Source organism: Papilio machaon, chromosome 3, assembly GCF_912999745.1.
Source record: "Papilio machaon chromosome 3, ilPapMach1.1, whole genome shotgun sequence".
NCBI lineage: Eukaryota > Metazoa > Arthropoda > Insecta > Lepidoptera > Papilionidae > Papilio > Papilio machaon.
This window is the reverse complement of record NC_059988.1, coordinates 9,085,638-9,103,568: the sequence shown is the minus strand read 5'-3', so window position 1 is coordinate 9,103,568 and position 17,931 is coordinate 9,085,638. Positions and strand designations below refer to the sequence as shown.

The 17,931-nt window shown below is 33.2% G+C and overlaps 2 protein-coding genes and 1 long non-coding RNA gene across 8 annotated transcripts in view; 1 reads left to right on the top strand and 2 right to left on the bottom strand.

Moving 5' to 3' along the window:
- LOC106711415 (neurogenic locus Notch protein) overlaps positions 1–17,931 on the bottom strand; it is a 115,601-nt gene that overhangs the window by 73,154 nt on the left and 24,516 nt on the right. The gene's annotated exons all lie outside the window — the stretch shown is intronic.
- Positions 14,019–15,668, top strand: LOC123723519 (putative nuclease HARBI1). Of its 3 annotated transcripts, XM_045686472.1 has the most exons (6): positions 14,019–14,356; positions 14,438–14,676; positions 14,807–14,991; positions 15,069–15,201; positions 15,273–15,414; positions 15,504–15,668. In XM_045686472.1, the coding sequence occupies exons 2-6, from the start codon at positions 14,440–14,442 to the stop codon at positions 15,632–15,634; spliced, it is 828 nt and encodes a 275-aa protein (XP_045542428.1). In that variant the 5' UTR covers positions 14,019–14,356; positions 14,438–14,439; the 3' UTR covers positions 15,635–15,668. The 3 variants fall into 3 exon arrangements, with proteins under 3 accessions (XP_045542428.1, XP_045542429.1, XP_045542427.1); XM_045686473.1 differs by lacking the exon at positions 14,019–14,356 and having other exon boundaries at positions 14,363–14,676; positions 15,273–15,393; XM_045686471.1 differs by lacking the exon at positions 14,019–14,356 and having other exon boundaries at positions 14,363–14,676.
- On the bottom strand, positions 15,964–17,217 carry LOC123723520. 3 transcript variants are annotated; one of them, XR_006756776.1, is made up of 3 exons: positions 16,755–17,217; positions 16,394–16,543; positions 15,964–16,210 (listed from the first exon to the last, which is right to left on the bottom strand). It is a non-coding gene; the product is annotated as an uncharacterized LOC123723520 (long non-coding RNA). The 3 variants fall into 3 exon arrangements; XR_006756777.1 differs by having other exon boundaries at positions 16,398–16,543; XR_006756775.1 differs by having other exon boundaries at positions 16,457–16,543.

The following is a 17,931-nucleotide window of genomic DNA, read 5'->3' as shown; positions in this document are numbered from 1 at the left end:
AAAGTAATAAGATATAGTTAACTTTTAGTTGGTTTCCAGAAGCGTTAAAACAACAACATATTACCTATTTTATTCTCACTTAAAAAAAAAAACATAAATACAAATAAATTTTGTATGAAATGTTTCGGCTGTTGAAATCCAGGGTAAGGATTAGAATTTAGTAACATATGTAGTTAGATAAAAATAAAAGATAAGAACATTTTACGTGCAATTGTGTATACTAACGCATTGCGGGTTACCCTGTCTGCAGACTTTAATGCATTTGTCTGCGGCGTGAAAGGTTACAATTATTTTTTTTACTTTTTTTTACAAATGTACGACGGAATTGTAGAAATACCGTTATGTATTGCGCAACACTCGCTTGTTATCATTGTGTCTAAATAAATATTCTTAGTGTCGCATGTTGATATCGGCGAGGTACGGCGCGTGGGAACACGGAATTTTTGACAAGCGTCACAGACCATCGTTTATTGACACGACGTAACTAAGCGGGTTAATTCTAAAGATATGTAGAATTTTAACATTTAATCTTAGGAAAATATTATGTTACATGTTTTATAACATCTTATTATTTATGAAGCGGTATCTCGAAAACGGCTCAACGGATCATGATGAAATTTGGCTTAAGAATAGAAATGTCTGGAAGAACACATAGGCTACTTATTAAGTGTTTTTTCTTAATTCCGCGCGGATTGAGTCGCGGGCGACAGCTAGTTGGGCGACATCGATTCTAGCGGAAGCAAGTTAACTATTGTTAGTTTTAGCAATATGTAAGTCTACACAACAGATTCAAATTTGTATATTCCGAAATTGTATAGTATTTCGTAAAAGTTACAGACAGGCAGATTCATCAGTATTCGATGTGCAGGACTTCCGCAGTACATGAGTCGATCTGGCAACACTACTCGGAACATGGAATCGAACAGAGGACAACAAAAACCGTCTACACCGCCATATTGGGCGCCCCTTTTGTTTTTGCCAACCGATCGCCAGAGGGAAAGCGGGCCCCGTGAGATGAATGTTTACCGGTTTTGAAACCCGAGCCGTGGTACTAACGGACTCGCCGCTCATTAATGTTATTATGGACTTGATATCAACTCGATAATCGATTCTATATTTCGATATCTCGATTGTAAGATTATAAAGCAAGGGGATTCAATATTTTTATGTTATCAGACGGTCCTTAACATATTACCGTTACAAAAACTCAAAAACTGAATTCCGAATCTTTGTAGATTCATCCTATACCTATTGCGAACCATAGAATTTTATAGTAAAATGTAGTAATTAGGTTGTGTGTTTGTAATGGCCACTTTTTGTCAATTTCCATAAATTTACATATTTTTTAGAAATATGATTTAATTACAATTAAATTCTAAAGTAAAAAAAATATATCCCACGATTATATTACTTACTCAACGAAATGAGTAACGCTTTAGCTAGACAATTCAGTTATTTTATTTTTCACCAGAATTTATTTTGAGTCTGTATGACTATAAAATTATTGTATTAAAACTCAAGTGTTTTAAATCCATTATAATGTATCTGTAGAATAATTATCTGTAAGTTATTTAATAATTTCATACTGTTTGAACTAAGAAAAAAATATCACAGAGCATTAATAGACAGGACAGGTTTTGTCGAAACTTATCGCACTTGCTTAAATTATTTTACAATGTGTGACTTGTGTTTGAAAATGTGTATAATTAGAACGATTTTTATGCAATATAGTGTACAGTTTAGGTGTTTTTGACAGGAAAACATGTATGCAAAAAAATGGTCGAATGACCGGAGTGGCGCGGCGCGGATGCGGTACGATAGCCCGACCGTGGGAAAACAGTTTGATAATAATAAAAATAACCCGAAAATAAAATCGCCAACAACTCGCGTACTTCCGCGAAATAGCTACTTACATATCATATGTTTGCCTACTGATAGCTACGACAAGTCGGGACAAGTTCCCCAAATTTATAATCCTGGGAAAAAAGTACGTAGAGTTATTTACTCAAACCGACAATGATGACAACGCATTCCATAATCAAAGATTTTTTTACAAATTATGCAAATACTAGCTGTCGCCCGCGACTCCATCCGCGCGGATTAAAAAAAAAACTTAATAAGTAGCCTATGTCTTCTTCCAGACTATGTTCTACACTTGTGCCAAATTTCATCAAAATCCGTTGAGTCGTTTCCAGAGATACCTTCAAACAAAAATCCATCCATCCATCGCATCGCATTTATAATATTAGTAAGACTAGTAAGATTTCAAAGTGTAAACTAAAAACAAATAGAAACGCAACCTTCACTATTTATATGCATAATACCTATATTATGTTGCAGTTGCACGCATTTAAAACATATTTTCTATGCTTCTGACATCAAAATTTTTGACATCCACTCGTATTTTACATAAAATCGCGTGACAATCGCTCATATAACTTTGAAGAGGAATAACAATCAATTGATAGATACAATTAAAGATTTCACGGTGAATGTAACTTTATTTGTCAGATGATCGTGGCTTTATTTGCAAAGAATTTTAATTCCGTATCGGTCTTTTGATGTTATAAAAGAGAAACTTGGGATGATTGGATATTTTAGGGTCAGTTAGTTTGGTGGCATATCGGTGTTATTTGGTCACATATTATCTATCACCTTTGACCAGCTCGTGGGAGAACCAGAAATTACGTTTAATTACTTTAATGGGATAATAAATAAGAAAAGTTTTCATCTATCATTTTGCTCACTAACGAATCGTTTGCAATATCGACGAGACCTATTTTAAAAACGACCGAAACTACTATTACCTTTTTTTTTTTACTAATATTTTAATGTGAATCTTTGGATGGATGGATGAATGTTAGAAGGTATATCCAGAACAGCTGCATGGATCGCGATTAAATTTGGCACAGATTGGCTGAACAGATATGATGAACACAGTCTAGAAGAACACATAGGCTACTTACTAAGCTTATTTTTTTAATTTTTCGCGGACGTAGTTGCCGATAAAAGCTAGTTAACTATAATCCAAACATCTTAAAATCTGTACTAGTAAAGTTCTCTTTGCGTCCATATTTGATGATTCATACGCCGTACTCGCGTTATCGTAAAATTGTCAAACATGTCAATTTGAATGAAGTGAATGTTTACACATTTATCAGTAACATTAAATAGTAGTTGTTCTACTTTAATGACATTTCCGATAATGAAATTATCATATTTCACTCACTGGTACGTTGAATCATTATTTTAATGAAATATTTGAATGATTTATGATTCATTTGTTATCAATTTGTTATTTGTGTGGTCTTCGAATGCAAAATACAAACTAATGTAAATTTTTTAGAGGAATTGCAAGATACAAATACTTAGAAACAAGGTTCGAAATAACTAAATTCAGCAAAATAATAAATGAAAAAGATATATGTAACAAACATTGCATGTTAAAATTCTGTACATGTGAAAGTTTTTAAATGAAAAATGATTTATTTTGAAATATAAACAGGAAATGGATTTCGTATTCGGACGGATATGTGACGAGTCGATCCGCTGAGAAACCGTTATTCAATCATTTGAGGTACTTGCAGTGGCCATTGGCCAGCGTGGGCGGCATTAACAAGAATGGTATGATTCTTTAATTATATGTATGATAACGTAAGTGAATAGATAGTAGCTAATATTGCAGAATAGATACATAGATAAACGATGTATCTTTAAATTTCAAAATTCATCATCATCAGTTCACTATACGTCTCCACTGAGGTGCTCGGAGCCTACCCCAAGTTAGGGGTGACTAGGCCATAGTCAACAACGCTGGCCTAATCCGGGTTGGTTGACTTCACACATATCATTGAATTTCTTCTCAGATATGTGTAGGTTGCATCACGATATTTTCTTTTACCGTAAGAACGTCGGATAAATGTACATATGTAAATCGAGAATCGACAAACACATTGGTACATGGCGCGATTCGAACCCAGGACCTGCAGATTTCAAGTCAAGTGCTTAACTCCTGAGCCACCGACGCTCTAATTTCAAAACTATTCAAGCATATTTTTAGTAACAAATTGATGATGAATTATCAAATGTATATGGACTGTTTTATCAATTGTTAGAGTTCTTTAAAATACAAATAAGTACGTCTTGTAAAGTCAAACAAGGTTTTGAAGTGTTACGACCTTGTGAAACATTTTGACATTGACAGAAGGACGCTAGTGAGTTATTATAATTTGACTTATGCCCACCGGGTCAATATCCTTTTCAGTCTATACCTATTTAACCCATACATATTATTTCTATATTTTATCAAGAGACTACTAAAAGGTCATTGAAATATCATGCCATAATCTTTTTTCGCTTTAAAAATACAGCTATGTCTCATATTTGCGCAGGATTTGCTTGCAGTTGAATTCTTATTCTGGGTTCTTATTGGTTACCAGAAGGCCTAGCACGAATATTGCGACATGCGTCTTAATAAACGCGTCTTACAAAATATGACAAAATTTGTGTAAGACATTTTAGAGTTTACGCCCGATACAAATTTGGATACAAATTTTGTCTATGACTATACGAAAACGTTCTCACGAAAATTCGTGCTAGGCCCTCTGGTCACCCTTTCTAAACTACTTCTATCCTAGCGTTTCATTAGCGCATATTAATTGCCTGGACCGCCTCCGCTGCGCTTTAAATTGACGTCTCATACTATTTGTCTATGTCGTTTGTTATCTTTGAATAAACACTACACAATTAGTTACAAAGATTTAGATCTGAGACATTTGTTAAAGATCAAAAATTAAAAGCAAACGGTAAATGTTTCCACATAACTCGATACCAATTAATTTGAACTCTAAGGTGCTTTGTTTAAGACATTTTTATTTCAAAGGCTTGCTAAAAATCTTTTTCTCTCTATTTCCTTCATTAATTACTTGTATCTTTAACTAGAATTATATTACAATAATTGATATTAGAATATAGATTTGCCAATATTCAACCTTATTTGTAATCCACAGACCACAGATTAAAATTTTTAATTTCATTACATTTACGAGTTATCTTCACTACCATTTTGGAGAAGTAAAGTTATTCCAAATCTATGGATGTGAAATTACGTATCTAAAAATTATGTTTTAATATTTTAATATATCTGTCCCTTTCATATATTAATATAATATGTGTTAGTATTGTCTATTGAGCAATATTGAGAGCAGGTACGATGCCGCGACCCACTCGACGGGCGGTGGGGGCCTCAAATCATAGCAGTAATTGCGGATGCCCACTATTGTCGTATCCGCTAAGCACGCCTTTGATCTCGGGATAATGCTCTCTAGCTCAAACATCATCTCTCTCGCTCATCCCTAATGTTTTGACCTGTGACAATCAAATTTAACGTCGAAAGTTTGAGAAGCAATGGCTGGAAATTCCATTTGATGATGCTAAAACAAAATTGCATCACAATAATAGCGTCTGACAAATTTTAATAAAAAATAAATGAAGGAAACATTATAACGGTACACAAAATTATATAAAAAATCCAAGTAATGTACAAATGAGAAAACTTTTTAACTACATCGACAGTTAGCGAAGAGAATTCGCCGACGAGATGAAAAAGATACTTAGCGGAAACAAGTCCCAGGAGGAACAGTTACAAAGATGATTAATGTTCAACTTACACCTTGTATAGTACCTTATTGCTATCAGAACAAAGGCTAAAATAGAATAGCCAGTCTTCTGTTGAAGGCTGATGACGTCTAATTACTCTCGCTCGACAGATGATGGACACTGACGAACGTATTGTGAAAACGAACATAGAATTCGCCGAAAGAATTACCATGGATGGAAAGTATAGCTTATAAAAGCTACATACGAACATCAGTAAAGCCATACTTACGATATAGAATCCCACAAGTAATTCTCTTCCATCGCTTTAGTAGGCGTTGAACTTCTAAGTAAAAGCTGTACTTAGTACCAGAAGCATCGAATGCATAACCATAAAAAACTGAGACAATATTTCAATAACATTTTGATAAAACATTATGTCAACTTCAATATAAAAGGTTATCAGAAATCATATTGAATAGTGCTTATACCTAGGACTCCGAAATGCGATCTTGACAAAATAATAAAGTACATACTTAGTACTATTAGCAGTTTTGATAATACATATTTAAGATAATAACATACCCTTTTATAACCATGTTAAAACACGTGTTTAATATTACATTGTAAAACTGCATTTTTGATATAATACAGTCAGTGTCTCTTTTCCGTAGATCTAAGAACGATCTTAGATTGTTACTCGATGTTACTCGATCTGATTCTACATTTAATAAATGTACGTCCATTACGACATTGCAATGTTCTGTGTAAGTTTAAAACGAATCATTAGTACTAAGTTTTATATAAAGAAAACTTCCACTAGACAAATTCTCGTCTATAGAAACTTCTGTAATGAACTATAATCCCGTAGCCGTAGGTCGATAGATACTCGGTCGTTGCATATCACTAAAGTGATAGAACCGTTACTTCGCGGAACAAATATAGATACAAGGAATAGTGAATACAAGTCTTTTCAAGCGAACACGCTCATTACCAGACCGACAACAAATGCTCGACACGCGTACTCGCTACATTAATGAGTTTTGTGAACGTGGAATTAGACTTCTTTGAGTCCTTTTAACTTTGATACATTACATCTCTTGACATTGTCATCTTTTTTTATATCATAAGGTGGCAAACGAGCAAACGGCCAGCTGGATTCGCCGCAATAGCGAGGCGACCGTTGCTCATAGACATCCGCAAATGCAGATGCGCTGCCTACCTTTAATCAACGGAGAAGAGGACGCACAGAAAGAGGATATTTCTCTTTCCTATGCGTCCCCTCCTCCGCCAAATACACTTCCCCTTCCCATCCTTTCCTAATAAGAAAAGGGTGGGAAAGGAAAGAGGACTAAAATTAGGCCTCCGGTACCACACTCATCAGACGAAACGCGGAATTGCTTCCACTTCACGCCTGTCTTCTGTGTGGTCGTGGTATTGCACCGGTAGACCCGGCCAATTCGTGCACCCAACAAATATTGTTGTTGCGGGATCTACCACTGTAAAACTGTACTTATACTTCTGCATTTAATGATTACTTAGACAATTCCTTAGTATAGTTTTCTTATATTAAATCGTATCTGAACGCTACAAAAAGTAATAGTATCTTGATATCTGATACATTATTTCACTCAACATTTAACTGCAGGTTTCCATCAATGAAACCAAGTAGAACATGCAATCTTATAACTTTTAATTTACTCCCCATGTTGCAGATCACCGATTACTTCGCAACTTTCACATATTTATTAAAATTATACCTTGCATACGTAAATACAATTCTCACAATTAATGAACAATTTTAATATTGTTTTCAACCTCATTTTTCTGAAAAGATAATCGCTATGAAATCTTACTAATATTATAAATGCGAAAGTTTAGATGTATGGATGGATGTTTGTTTGAAGGTATCTTCAGAACGGATGAACGGATCTTGATGAAATTTTGCACAGATGTAGAACATAGTCTGGAAGAACACATAAGCTACTTATTAAGTTAGGTTATAAAGGATTCGTTCAATATTTATGATGAATGTTCACTGCTAAAAATATAAACATAAAAACATAATACAATATCTTTTCAGCTTTCAAGAATTGAAATGAAAACATGTTTTAATGTGACTGTCTCTTCAAGTTAAAGTCAAATACAATTCAACAAACTCTTCCTTGTATTTTCGTGTCTTTAGATCTTGTCCGGCCATTCTGGTTTACCATCAATCTCTTACAGTTTCATTATAGTAATGAGTACAATGTTCCTGTGACACAGCATCTCAAGCCATTGTCCCGTGATGAATTGATGTATAATTCATTAATATAGTCGTCTGAACACACAATGCATATCGAAACATCGCCTCGCAAGTCTTACCATACACGGATAAGTTAAAACATCGCCGAGCAATTCGAATTTCATGACTGCCTACATTTTTTGATTTTTTTGTTGTAAAAAAAAGACAGCAAACTTGTTACATTATCTATATTGTGTAAACGTTATTCGAAATAAATTATTCTTACACCTCTAATCGATAGAAGCAGTATTTTTTAACGTCGACAAATGCCGTCAACATGCAGAAAGCTTGTAGCTGTCCGTGTACGACGACCTTTAAATTGAACAATTCTTCGTCGAAAGATCATGTTTCTTTTATTTGTGTTCTGAGAATCATTTAAATAATATTTCATTATATACCTTTTCATTGAATACGCTTAAATCGATTAATACAGTCTAAAGCAACAAAATATCTTCCTGTGAGTATCTGTTATGGACGAAACTTTGAGCAAAATATTTTAAATAACTGTTGAGTACATAAAACAATAAATTAAATTAGCATTGATATCGTTTTGATTTCCAAAAAAAAAAACATCATGATAAGAAGAGCAAAAAATCTTCATCCACGCCTTATCTCTTACCAACAATTCTAATAGATCGTAATAAGGTTAGTTTTCTACGGGCGCATCCCTAGGTTGAACGGCTGTGTTAACTAACTCATGGCACTGCTGTATATGGCATTGGTGCGGCGATGCCACCATTGTTCTGGCAGATAATAGCCCGCCCGACGTGTTACAACCATTGCCCTTATGTGGTGTACTTATTTTAATCCGCATTTAAGTGCTAGACTTAAGTGTTTGTGGCAAGGGAAAGACTTTCTTCTTGATGTATGAATTTTCAAATTAATTAGAGATAACAGTACGATATTAATCACTTTTTATATTGTCTTTGTACTGTAATAACTGAAATTCGAATATTTCAATACAACTATACCGTTTTTTAAATTATTAACAACATAAAATTTTATTGGTCTTCAAGCACTACATTTTATTAGTAACGTTAAAAATCAAAGTACCAAATAATCGAAGATTTCGATAGCAGAGTAAAAATAAACACTCATACCTGTTTGTAATGCTGGTCGTTTTACTCAGAAGTAATTAACGGTTTATTTCAACTACCTACATGCAGTAGGTGTTCTCAATTAAGTTAGTAGTCGATGTATGTACAAGCATACGCAATATAATTTGGTAATGGTCAAAACTTCTTGTTTATTTGTAAGGTATATTATATTGTAAAAAAATGTATGTATGCTGGAACATCTTGCACAAATATATACTTAAAAAAGTATGCTCCAACAACTCATGTAACTATATATGTGTTTTTATTCAAATAAATTATTATTATTCTTGGGCCGCAGACTAAAATTAATTTGCAGAACGCCAATTCGAAATAGAGTTGGTGTTTTGTCCTGTAATATACAATTTAAGCTGTTCGTATGTTGATAAAAAATAAATGTATAGTTTATAGAAAGTCTGAGAAAGACCTCAATAACAAATTAATTGGTCATCACCTCGAAACATTACATTTAACGTAAACAACTCTACATGTGAAGCTGATCTGTTCTCATTACCATATTTCGGCGGCTCCTATGCATATGGACATAACACAAAAAAACGCAATTTTTCAAAACACATTTAAAAATGTCCTATAATAACACAGCTAAGATAATCCAGTCAAAATCACACAATTTAAAAAAAAACTCAAATTAAGAATTAAGAACAAAAATATCTTAACAATCAAAGCACAAAAAATATTTTTTCTTAAAATCCGAGTTACCACTTTTACGTAAGACTCATCGAATTTATTTTTAATTGTCGGTGTAGTGAGATCTGGATTATGTCCCACCTTATATGGGTACAGGTTTGCGGGTCGTCAATTCAAACTGCTTAAGTGTGTTGTGTGAATTTAACCAAATATTAACAGTTAATGATCATTTTAGAGATATGTATTAACTGTACATTAGGTCAAGTACTTGTCCCAAACATCGCTTGGGTTTATTGAAATAATATTTGAATAAGTAAAAAAAAAACAATTTACGTAGAAGAAAAATTTTTCTGCAGTCATATAAAAATCTACATAATTTTTACACATCCTGTATTACTCTAGTAATATACTGTTTAAAGTAGTATACGTACTAATTCGAAAGAAAGACTATGTCTTCTTCCAGAAATTGTTCTACAAATGTACCAAATTTCATCAATATCCTTTGAGCCGTTCCGGAGATACATCCATCCATCCATCTAAACTTTCGCATTTATAATATTAGTAACTTAATATTAGATTAAAGATTCTGCACAATATACTGATAATATGCGACAAATTATTTAGAAAAATTAGCTGTAGCAATATCTTTAACATACTAATGAAGTTAGCCTCCATCTTTATAGAATACTCGTCCGTATAACTTCTACTAACACATAATTGGCTAGAGCAAATACTAGATTTTCAAACGGAGAAGTCGTATAACAACGTAATAAAAGCGTAAAACGATTAGAATTTATGAGACGGGACATTCAATCTTAATTTAAAGTGTCAGCGAACATTAAACAGAACGAGTTGGTAACTGTTGGCCAATAGAACGGTCTCATTCACTATTTGAAAGCATTGCATTTTGATTTGTTTTTATGATAAATTCCAATTTATATATTACAATATAAAGAAAAGTTTTTATAAATTATCTTATTATCAGTTTAATAACTTAACATATGTAAAAATTTAATTTAAGTATAATTAAAAAATTAAAAATATATTGCATAAATTAATTAAAAAGAAATATTTCTGTGTTAACTATTCCTGATTTACTCATGACATCACAATACGGCGATACGAAATAGAACATTTTGTAATCGTACTTATCGCTTAAACTTTATCACATTTTGTAAATTTCATATTTATTCTAAGCAAAAACTATTTAACTATTTAATTTATTAAACCTAACAACACAAAGTTTTATCTCCAACAAATATGAACACAGTCTATAATTTACAATGTACAAATCTCTACCAAAAACATCGCATGTTTCTGCATTTTTGAACGTAACCTGTAATTTAGGCTACCGTGCTGACTCATCCAGTCCCATGATTATCCAGTACAAGTTGCAGTAACAAGTTTCATACGAGGGTAGAATAGTGAGACAGAGTAGCAGACACTATTAAGCCAGCAAGTTGACATACTGCACTATCCTACTGCTCTGCCATACTGTTCTTCCTGTGAAACTATCATAACGTAGGGCGTTGCTGACCTGAGCGTGGGCTTGGATAAACGAGTAGAGCAATTTACAACACCTTGAGGTCTGACTAATGCCATTCTAATGAACCGACGACGTATATAAACGGGTCCACGCCGGACATACTACACATAATGAAACGGTCATATATACAGAAAAGGATTACAGACGAAATTTATATTTATAACGTAATTTTAGAATGATTTATTAAAGATCAAAAAATAATTTTTAAATTTGATAGAACATCGATTCCCTACAAAATTCAAATAAACCTTATATCTTACTAATATTATAAATGCGAATGTTTAGTTTAGATGGATGGATGGATGGATCTCGATAAAATTTGATATATAGATAGACCATAGTCCGAAAGAATACATAGGCTACTAATTAAGATTTTTTTAATTCCGCATGGACGGAGTCGCGGCCGACAACTAATATATAAATAACTTAAGAGATAAGGGTACAGTTAGCCACTCAGTCCACATCTCTTTATAATAGTCTGTGAAACTTTCCTATGCAAATCCGTATAGCGGTGACCGTTCAACGAGCCTATATAAATTGCATTTATAGAGCAGGTGAATGCAAGAGACAAATAGATGTCAACGCGAGGAAAGCTCTTGGGAAATGAAATCTAATAGTAAAATAGAAGTTATTAAAATTCATATCGAAACTTAAGCGTATTTATACCATGAATATGTAGATAAATACTTTTTTATAATATTTTTAAAATTATTATTTCAAATTAATACATTTTCTTTCAGCTATTCAATGAAATGGTACAACAAATGATTGAAGATTACCTTTTCTAATTTCCTTGTGGCATACTAACAAAGCTGGTAATATATTAGATATATTGGTATATATAGCGTAATGAGATGTAATTAGTGGTCTTAGCATTAACGGAGTATCAGATGAGCGCAATCGAGTACACAATGAGCTCTCAAAAGATCACGCCCTCTATTGTACAACTGAGAAAATGCAACTTGTAACGAACTTTTAAATAAGTTCAGATTCTTATATGTTTTTAAAAGAACATTGGAGACAAATCTCCTGTTTCTAAAGATATAGAATTTATAGAGATATTTTCGGTCTTTTATTTTAATTTTTATGGATTTATTTAAAGTCAATTCTCTGAAAAATCTACATCATCTAAATACAATTAAAGACAACTATTATCATGACAATCAACTATAATGAATGAATGAACTATTATGAATGAGTGAATGAAATATAATCATTGAATTTAGATAGTCTTGTATATACTCTCTAATTAATTGTATCCGTTAGAATCGTGGTTCATATTTAATTTCAACACAAAGCGAAGTACAGTCGGGCAATTGGGCAAGCGACTAGACATATGAATGCTAACAAATGTCTAAGACTGCTATCACCCTAATAGACCATTAATGGGAGTCTATTAAGGCCGTGCTGAAATCGAACGAGCACAGAATAGGACTATTAATCTCGATCTTTATTTACTCTGTGACTGGTTAGATGGTCGTTATTTCGAAGGCTATTAAAACAGCTTGTGTACTTGCTGTCGCCTGCAAATCCGTTCGCATGGAATTAAAAAAAACTTAATTAGTAGCATATATGTTCTTCCAGACTGTGTTCTACATGTATACAAAATTTCATCGAGATCCATGCAGCCGTTCTGGAGATACCTCGTAACAAATATCCACCCATCTAAACATTCGCATTTATAATATTAGTAAGATGTCAAATACAACTTTTTAGGAACACAAAAATTCATCCAAATGTTGAATCCTGATGTAAAAATTTGAATATCATCTACATCCATCGTAGTAAAACATTTTATTTATCACAGATACTTAAAAATTAATATTTTACGTATCAAAAACTTAAGCGCGATAAAATTCAATGAATCAATTTTGTTCATACTGCACCAATTAAGAATCTGGAAATGAGATCAGAGAGAAAAGCGCGGGAATCGAACAAGATGTTTATTAACATGTGAACTCTCCATGCATTACACATTTTATCGCAATGATTCGACACGATATAACGCGTTACGCGTTTTTACGCTTGTAGTAATAAAAAGGAAAGTTCAATGAAATCCGTTTAAGGAGTTAAGAAGCTAAGGAAGAATATTTGCCGTTATAGAATTCTTAAAAGATTGAGGATCGTATCAATATATCGTGCAAATTATCCACACATAATTGTCTATTATGCTGTGTCATCATTTATGGATTAATATTCCTGAAACACATACAAAATTAGATTGGCTTCCTCTTTTTTTTTCTTCCTGTTTAGGTGTTGCCTACATTTACATCTATACTTGTATTATAAACAAGAAAGATTTGTATTTGGAACGAAGTTCCTTATCGCGCGTTGTGAAAGGGGGCTAGACGGAAAAAATTCTTACGAAAAGTTGTCACGACACTTTTTGCTATATCACCATGGCAACTTCGTGACAATATATAACGAAAATTCATAGAAATAAAATGTACTTCTTGTGAAGACTTAAGTTTTTTATGCATAGAATAAACATTGGTTCCTTCACTAATTAATTGAAAGGAACTTCGTTCCATCCGGGTGTCCCAACACACCTCTCAAGTTTTTTTGTATGTGAGGAATAAACTTAAATACTACTAGATCGATTTTTTTTGACATTTGATAGCTACATTACTAAATAACATTCCAACCGAATGTCGCGGACAAAAGCTACTATGTCACATATAAAGTGAAACAGTAGTCAAATCATTTATTTCGAACAGTGGTTTCATGATTTCTGCATTGGATTAAATCGGTTCACATTACAATAACTACAATTATGGTACCGACAACTAGTTGTGAAGGTCGGTACCATTATTATTGTCTAATCCATATTGCGTCGTGTACAGACCAGCGGGGTTAGGCAGTAAAAAACAAAAACGAAACGAAAGCGACTGTCGTTCGATTGTGATTGGTTGAGAGACTGACGTCTGACGTCACGCGTTAAAACCGTAGGCAGTAACACGCACGAAAGACGAAAGACGAAGCGTCGTCTATCGTCTATCGTTTTTCGACCAATTCCTTTGAAATTCTTAGGCAGTAACACGAAATGACATTTCCAATCGTTTTAAAAGCGACACGATCGTTCGTTTTTGAGACGATCGACAAAGGTGTCTCGTTTTGCCGCGAAGTCAACCGAATCAACTTTAGTTAAATATCTTAAACTATTATTAAATATTAAATAAAACTTCTAAGGTGAGAAATCAATTTGGTATTATGTTATAAATGATTTGTTAGTTGAATAAAGTAAACAATTTATGATTTGGCATATTATAGATATGTCTCGCATGTGGACCGCCTTGATGTTAGAAGCTGCAGATGCCGAAGCTAAAAAGATGTCTCGGCAGCGTATGCTTCTACAAAGATTAAAGAATCGCGAACGGTTACTCCAAAAAATTCCGGAGTGGCAGTTTAGAGCTCATTACAGGCTGAATAAGGAAGAGTTCCACTCGTGTGACGAGCTCAGGCACAATACCAGTTTAAAAGGTTCTAAAACAACTTCACTGGAACTTAAGGTAAATTGATTTCTTATGATATATGTTTTTTTTTTATATATGTGTGTTAAAAGGTGATTATGTATTTAATATGATTAATGTTAACTTTAGTCACTTTGAGTCTTATACTGACACAATTATTATATTTTAGGTGCTGACAGCATTGAGCTTTTATGCCATGGGTTCATATCAGAAAGGTGTTGCTAATGAGGTACATATGAATCAAAAAAGTGTAAGTCGGTGTATCAGAGAGGTGACAAAAGCTCTGAATGAGATTTCAAATAAATGGATACAATTCCCACAAACAAGCACACAAAGAACTAAAATTAAGCAAGGGTAGGGGTTACTATATATAACTTCCGTCATTTTATTACCTTGAGCACATACAACTACTTACAAATATTATTTTACAGATTTTATACTAAGTTTAATTTTCCTGGTGTAATTGGTGCCATTGATTGCACCCATGTGGCCATAGTTCGTCCAGCTGCAGATGTACTTTGTTTTTATAACAGAAAAGGCTTTCATTCTCTTAATGTCCAAATGGTATGAACCTTTTTATGTTTGTTATAATAATTATAAGATAATTAAAGATTAATCTCAATTAAATATTTTAGGTATGTGACAGTGATCTCAGAATCACTAATGTTAATGCCAAGTTTGGTGGTGCAAGTCACAACAGTCATATCTGGGCAAGTAGCAGACTGCAAAGCCATATGGAGGCTCTGCAACTATCTGGCAAGTCCGTTTGGTTGTTGGGTAATTGCATTTTTAGTAGAAAAATATTTAACAGGTGATGTTCTATGTTAAATATTATTTGTAACTTTAAATTACTTATAACATTTTAGGTGACAGTGGTTACCCTCAAAGGATCTACCTTATGACACCTATTCTGAATGCAGAACCAGGATCTAGAGGAGAGAAATACACTAGAGTGCATGTCAAGGCCCGAAACTGCATAGAAAGGGCATTTGGTTAAATATAGATTTTGATATTTGTTAGGTCAACGTATCCTTTATTATCACCCTGATTATGCAACAGAAATTGTTATTGCATGTGTGGTACTGCATAACATGCTCATAGATTCAAGAGGAACTCCTACAGATGATGAAGAAGTAATTTTGTCCACTGCTCTTACACAACCAACTGTTGTTGAAAACGGGCTGGATGTGATTGTGGGGCGGGCTGTTAGGAATAGACTAATTATTGGCAGTTTTTAGTTTGGTTGAAGAAGCCCACACAATAATGTCTAAAAGTGTATTTTTAAGAAGAAATATGATGAAGATGAATGTTTTACAAATTAAAAATAAACTTTATTTATATACAATTATTTTTTATTTCAATATTCACTTAAACATTAATTACACAAGTTACAACCAAAACCAATGTAAATGTTACATGTTTTTGCATTTGAGACTGCATCTCAAAGCATAAGCATTACATTAATAAGCCAGTGAGTGAGGGTCCTGGATGCCATTTCCCTCTCCTTTGAACTGATGATGGGGCAGCTATACTCTTGAAGAGGAGGCAACATATATATCATTTTGTTCATCATCTGAAATATCATGATAAAGTTAGTAAATATTAATGTTTAAACTGTATATAATAAGATAAAACGAAACATTAAATTGTATCAATTGATTTTAGTTAATTTATTTTACCCAAATGATTAAACAGAAACATGGGCAAATAAATTGAGGTAGGTACTAATTAAATATTTTTCTATTAATACAGTTACCAACTGAAGAATAGATTTGCATATCTGTTTTCTAAATGAAATAACAGGATTGTAATAAATTACTGTCAGTGATCTGCTCCAAAATTTGTATTTGGATAGATGGTTCCTCAACTGGAGGCTCCTCATTTGACTGTTCCTCTACTGGTAGTCCTAAAATATAAAGTTCGGGTGATGAAATGTGATATTTGTAGCTAGGAAAATGGCAACTACAAAACTATTGTTATTAAATACATGATTCAATAGCAAGGGCACTTGCAAAGAATAAGTAAAATAAAAAAGGATGTGTCTGCCAGCATAACAAACATGCTTCAGAATGAATGTCTTGTTTTATGTTTACAATCATTATTACATTAGAACCAACCTTGATCCATTGCTCCATAGACTTGTCAGGATCACTACCTGCCTTACCCAGCAACATCTTTAATAGTTGGCAAAGTTCCTGGCGCCTCACTCTTCCCTGCGGGGTGTTTACCATTTTAAATACGTTATTGACGTACCTTTCCATAAATTCCACCATTATGGCGATTTGCTCATTGCTTGCGTTTTAAGAATTCATTTTACAAAACGTAAATTGAAACACAAACACTTCACTAAACTTTTGTATTTTTACCGCGAGAATATTTGACCTTTATACGTCAAATTCAAATGACACAATGTTGATCGTCAAGTATAGACAATAATTTGTTTTTTTTGACGATTCACCTTCGTCTGCACGAAAGCGACTGTCGTCTGTTACTGCCTAGCCTTACACGGAAAAACGAGAGACGCTATCGCTTAGACGAAACGATCGATCGTTTCGTTTTTAGTTTTTTACTGCCTAACCCCGCAGACCACCTTATGATTATTGCATTAAAACGAAATGGTCTTGTCGCATCCAAAGTTTTTTTTTACTATAAATTCGAAAGTTTAAATGGATATTTGTTAGAAGGTTTCTCCAGAAAAGCTCAACGGATCTTGGTGAAATTTGATACAAATGTTGAACATAGTCTGGAAGAATACATTGTGCTACTTATTAATTTTATGTTTTTTACTCCGTACGATGGTCGCGAGTGACATCTAGTATCTACATAAAACTCTTTATTTCGTTTTAGCATTGTAATAATGGATAATTGTACAAAGATAGTTCTTATCTAAAATGTCCAAGCCATGTTTTTTTTTATTTAAAGCGTGACACAAGGTTATTATTTCCAAATAACGAACACGCAAACTTAGTCCTTGAAACTACGTACATTTAGAATGGCATACAATTGCCATTAAAACTATTGATGAATATAATAGGTTTGTTTATTACATAAGTATCTGTCGCCCGTGACTCCTTCCGTACGGAATTTTTTTTCAGAGATTCATTTACACGTGAAAATTTTATTAATTTCACTTTTCTTTTGATATTTCTACGCGACAAATATTTTTGTTTACTCAACAAAAAACATAGACTTTTGACTTTTTTTTATAAGAAGTAAACATTCAATTCGGCAAGTTCGGTATTTTGGTTAGTTCACACAACTAACACATGTACAATCACATACAAAAATATGTAA

Excerpts from the sequence above, each read along its gene's own strand:
- LOC123723519 (XM_045686471.1), top strand. The coding sequence starts at position 14,419 with ATGATTTGGCATATTATAGATATGTCTCGCATGTGGACCGCCTTGATG. Across the intron at positions 14,677-14,806 it reads CAACTTCACTGGAACTTAAG|GTGCTGACAGCATTGAGCTT; the intron begins GTAAATTGATTT and ends ATTATATTTTAG. Across the intron at positions 15,202-15,272 it reads ATTCTCTTAATGTCCAAATG|GTATGTGACAGTGATCTCAG; the intron begins GTATGAACCTTT and ends TAAATATTTTAG.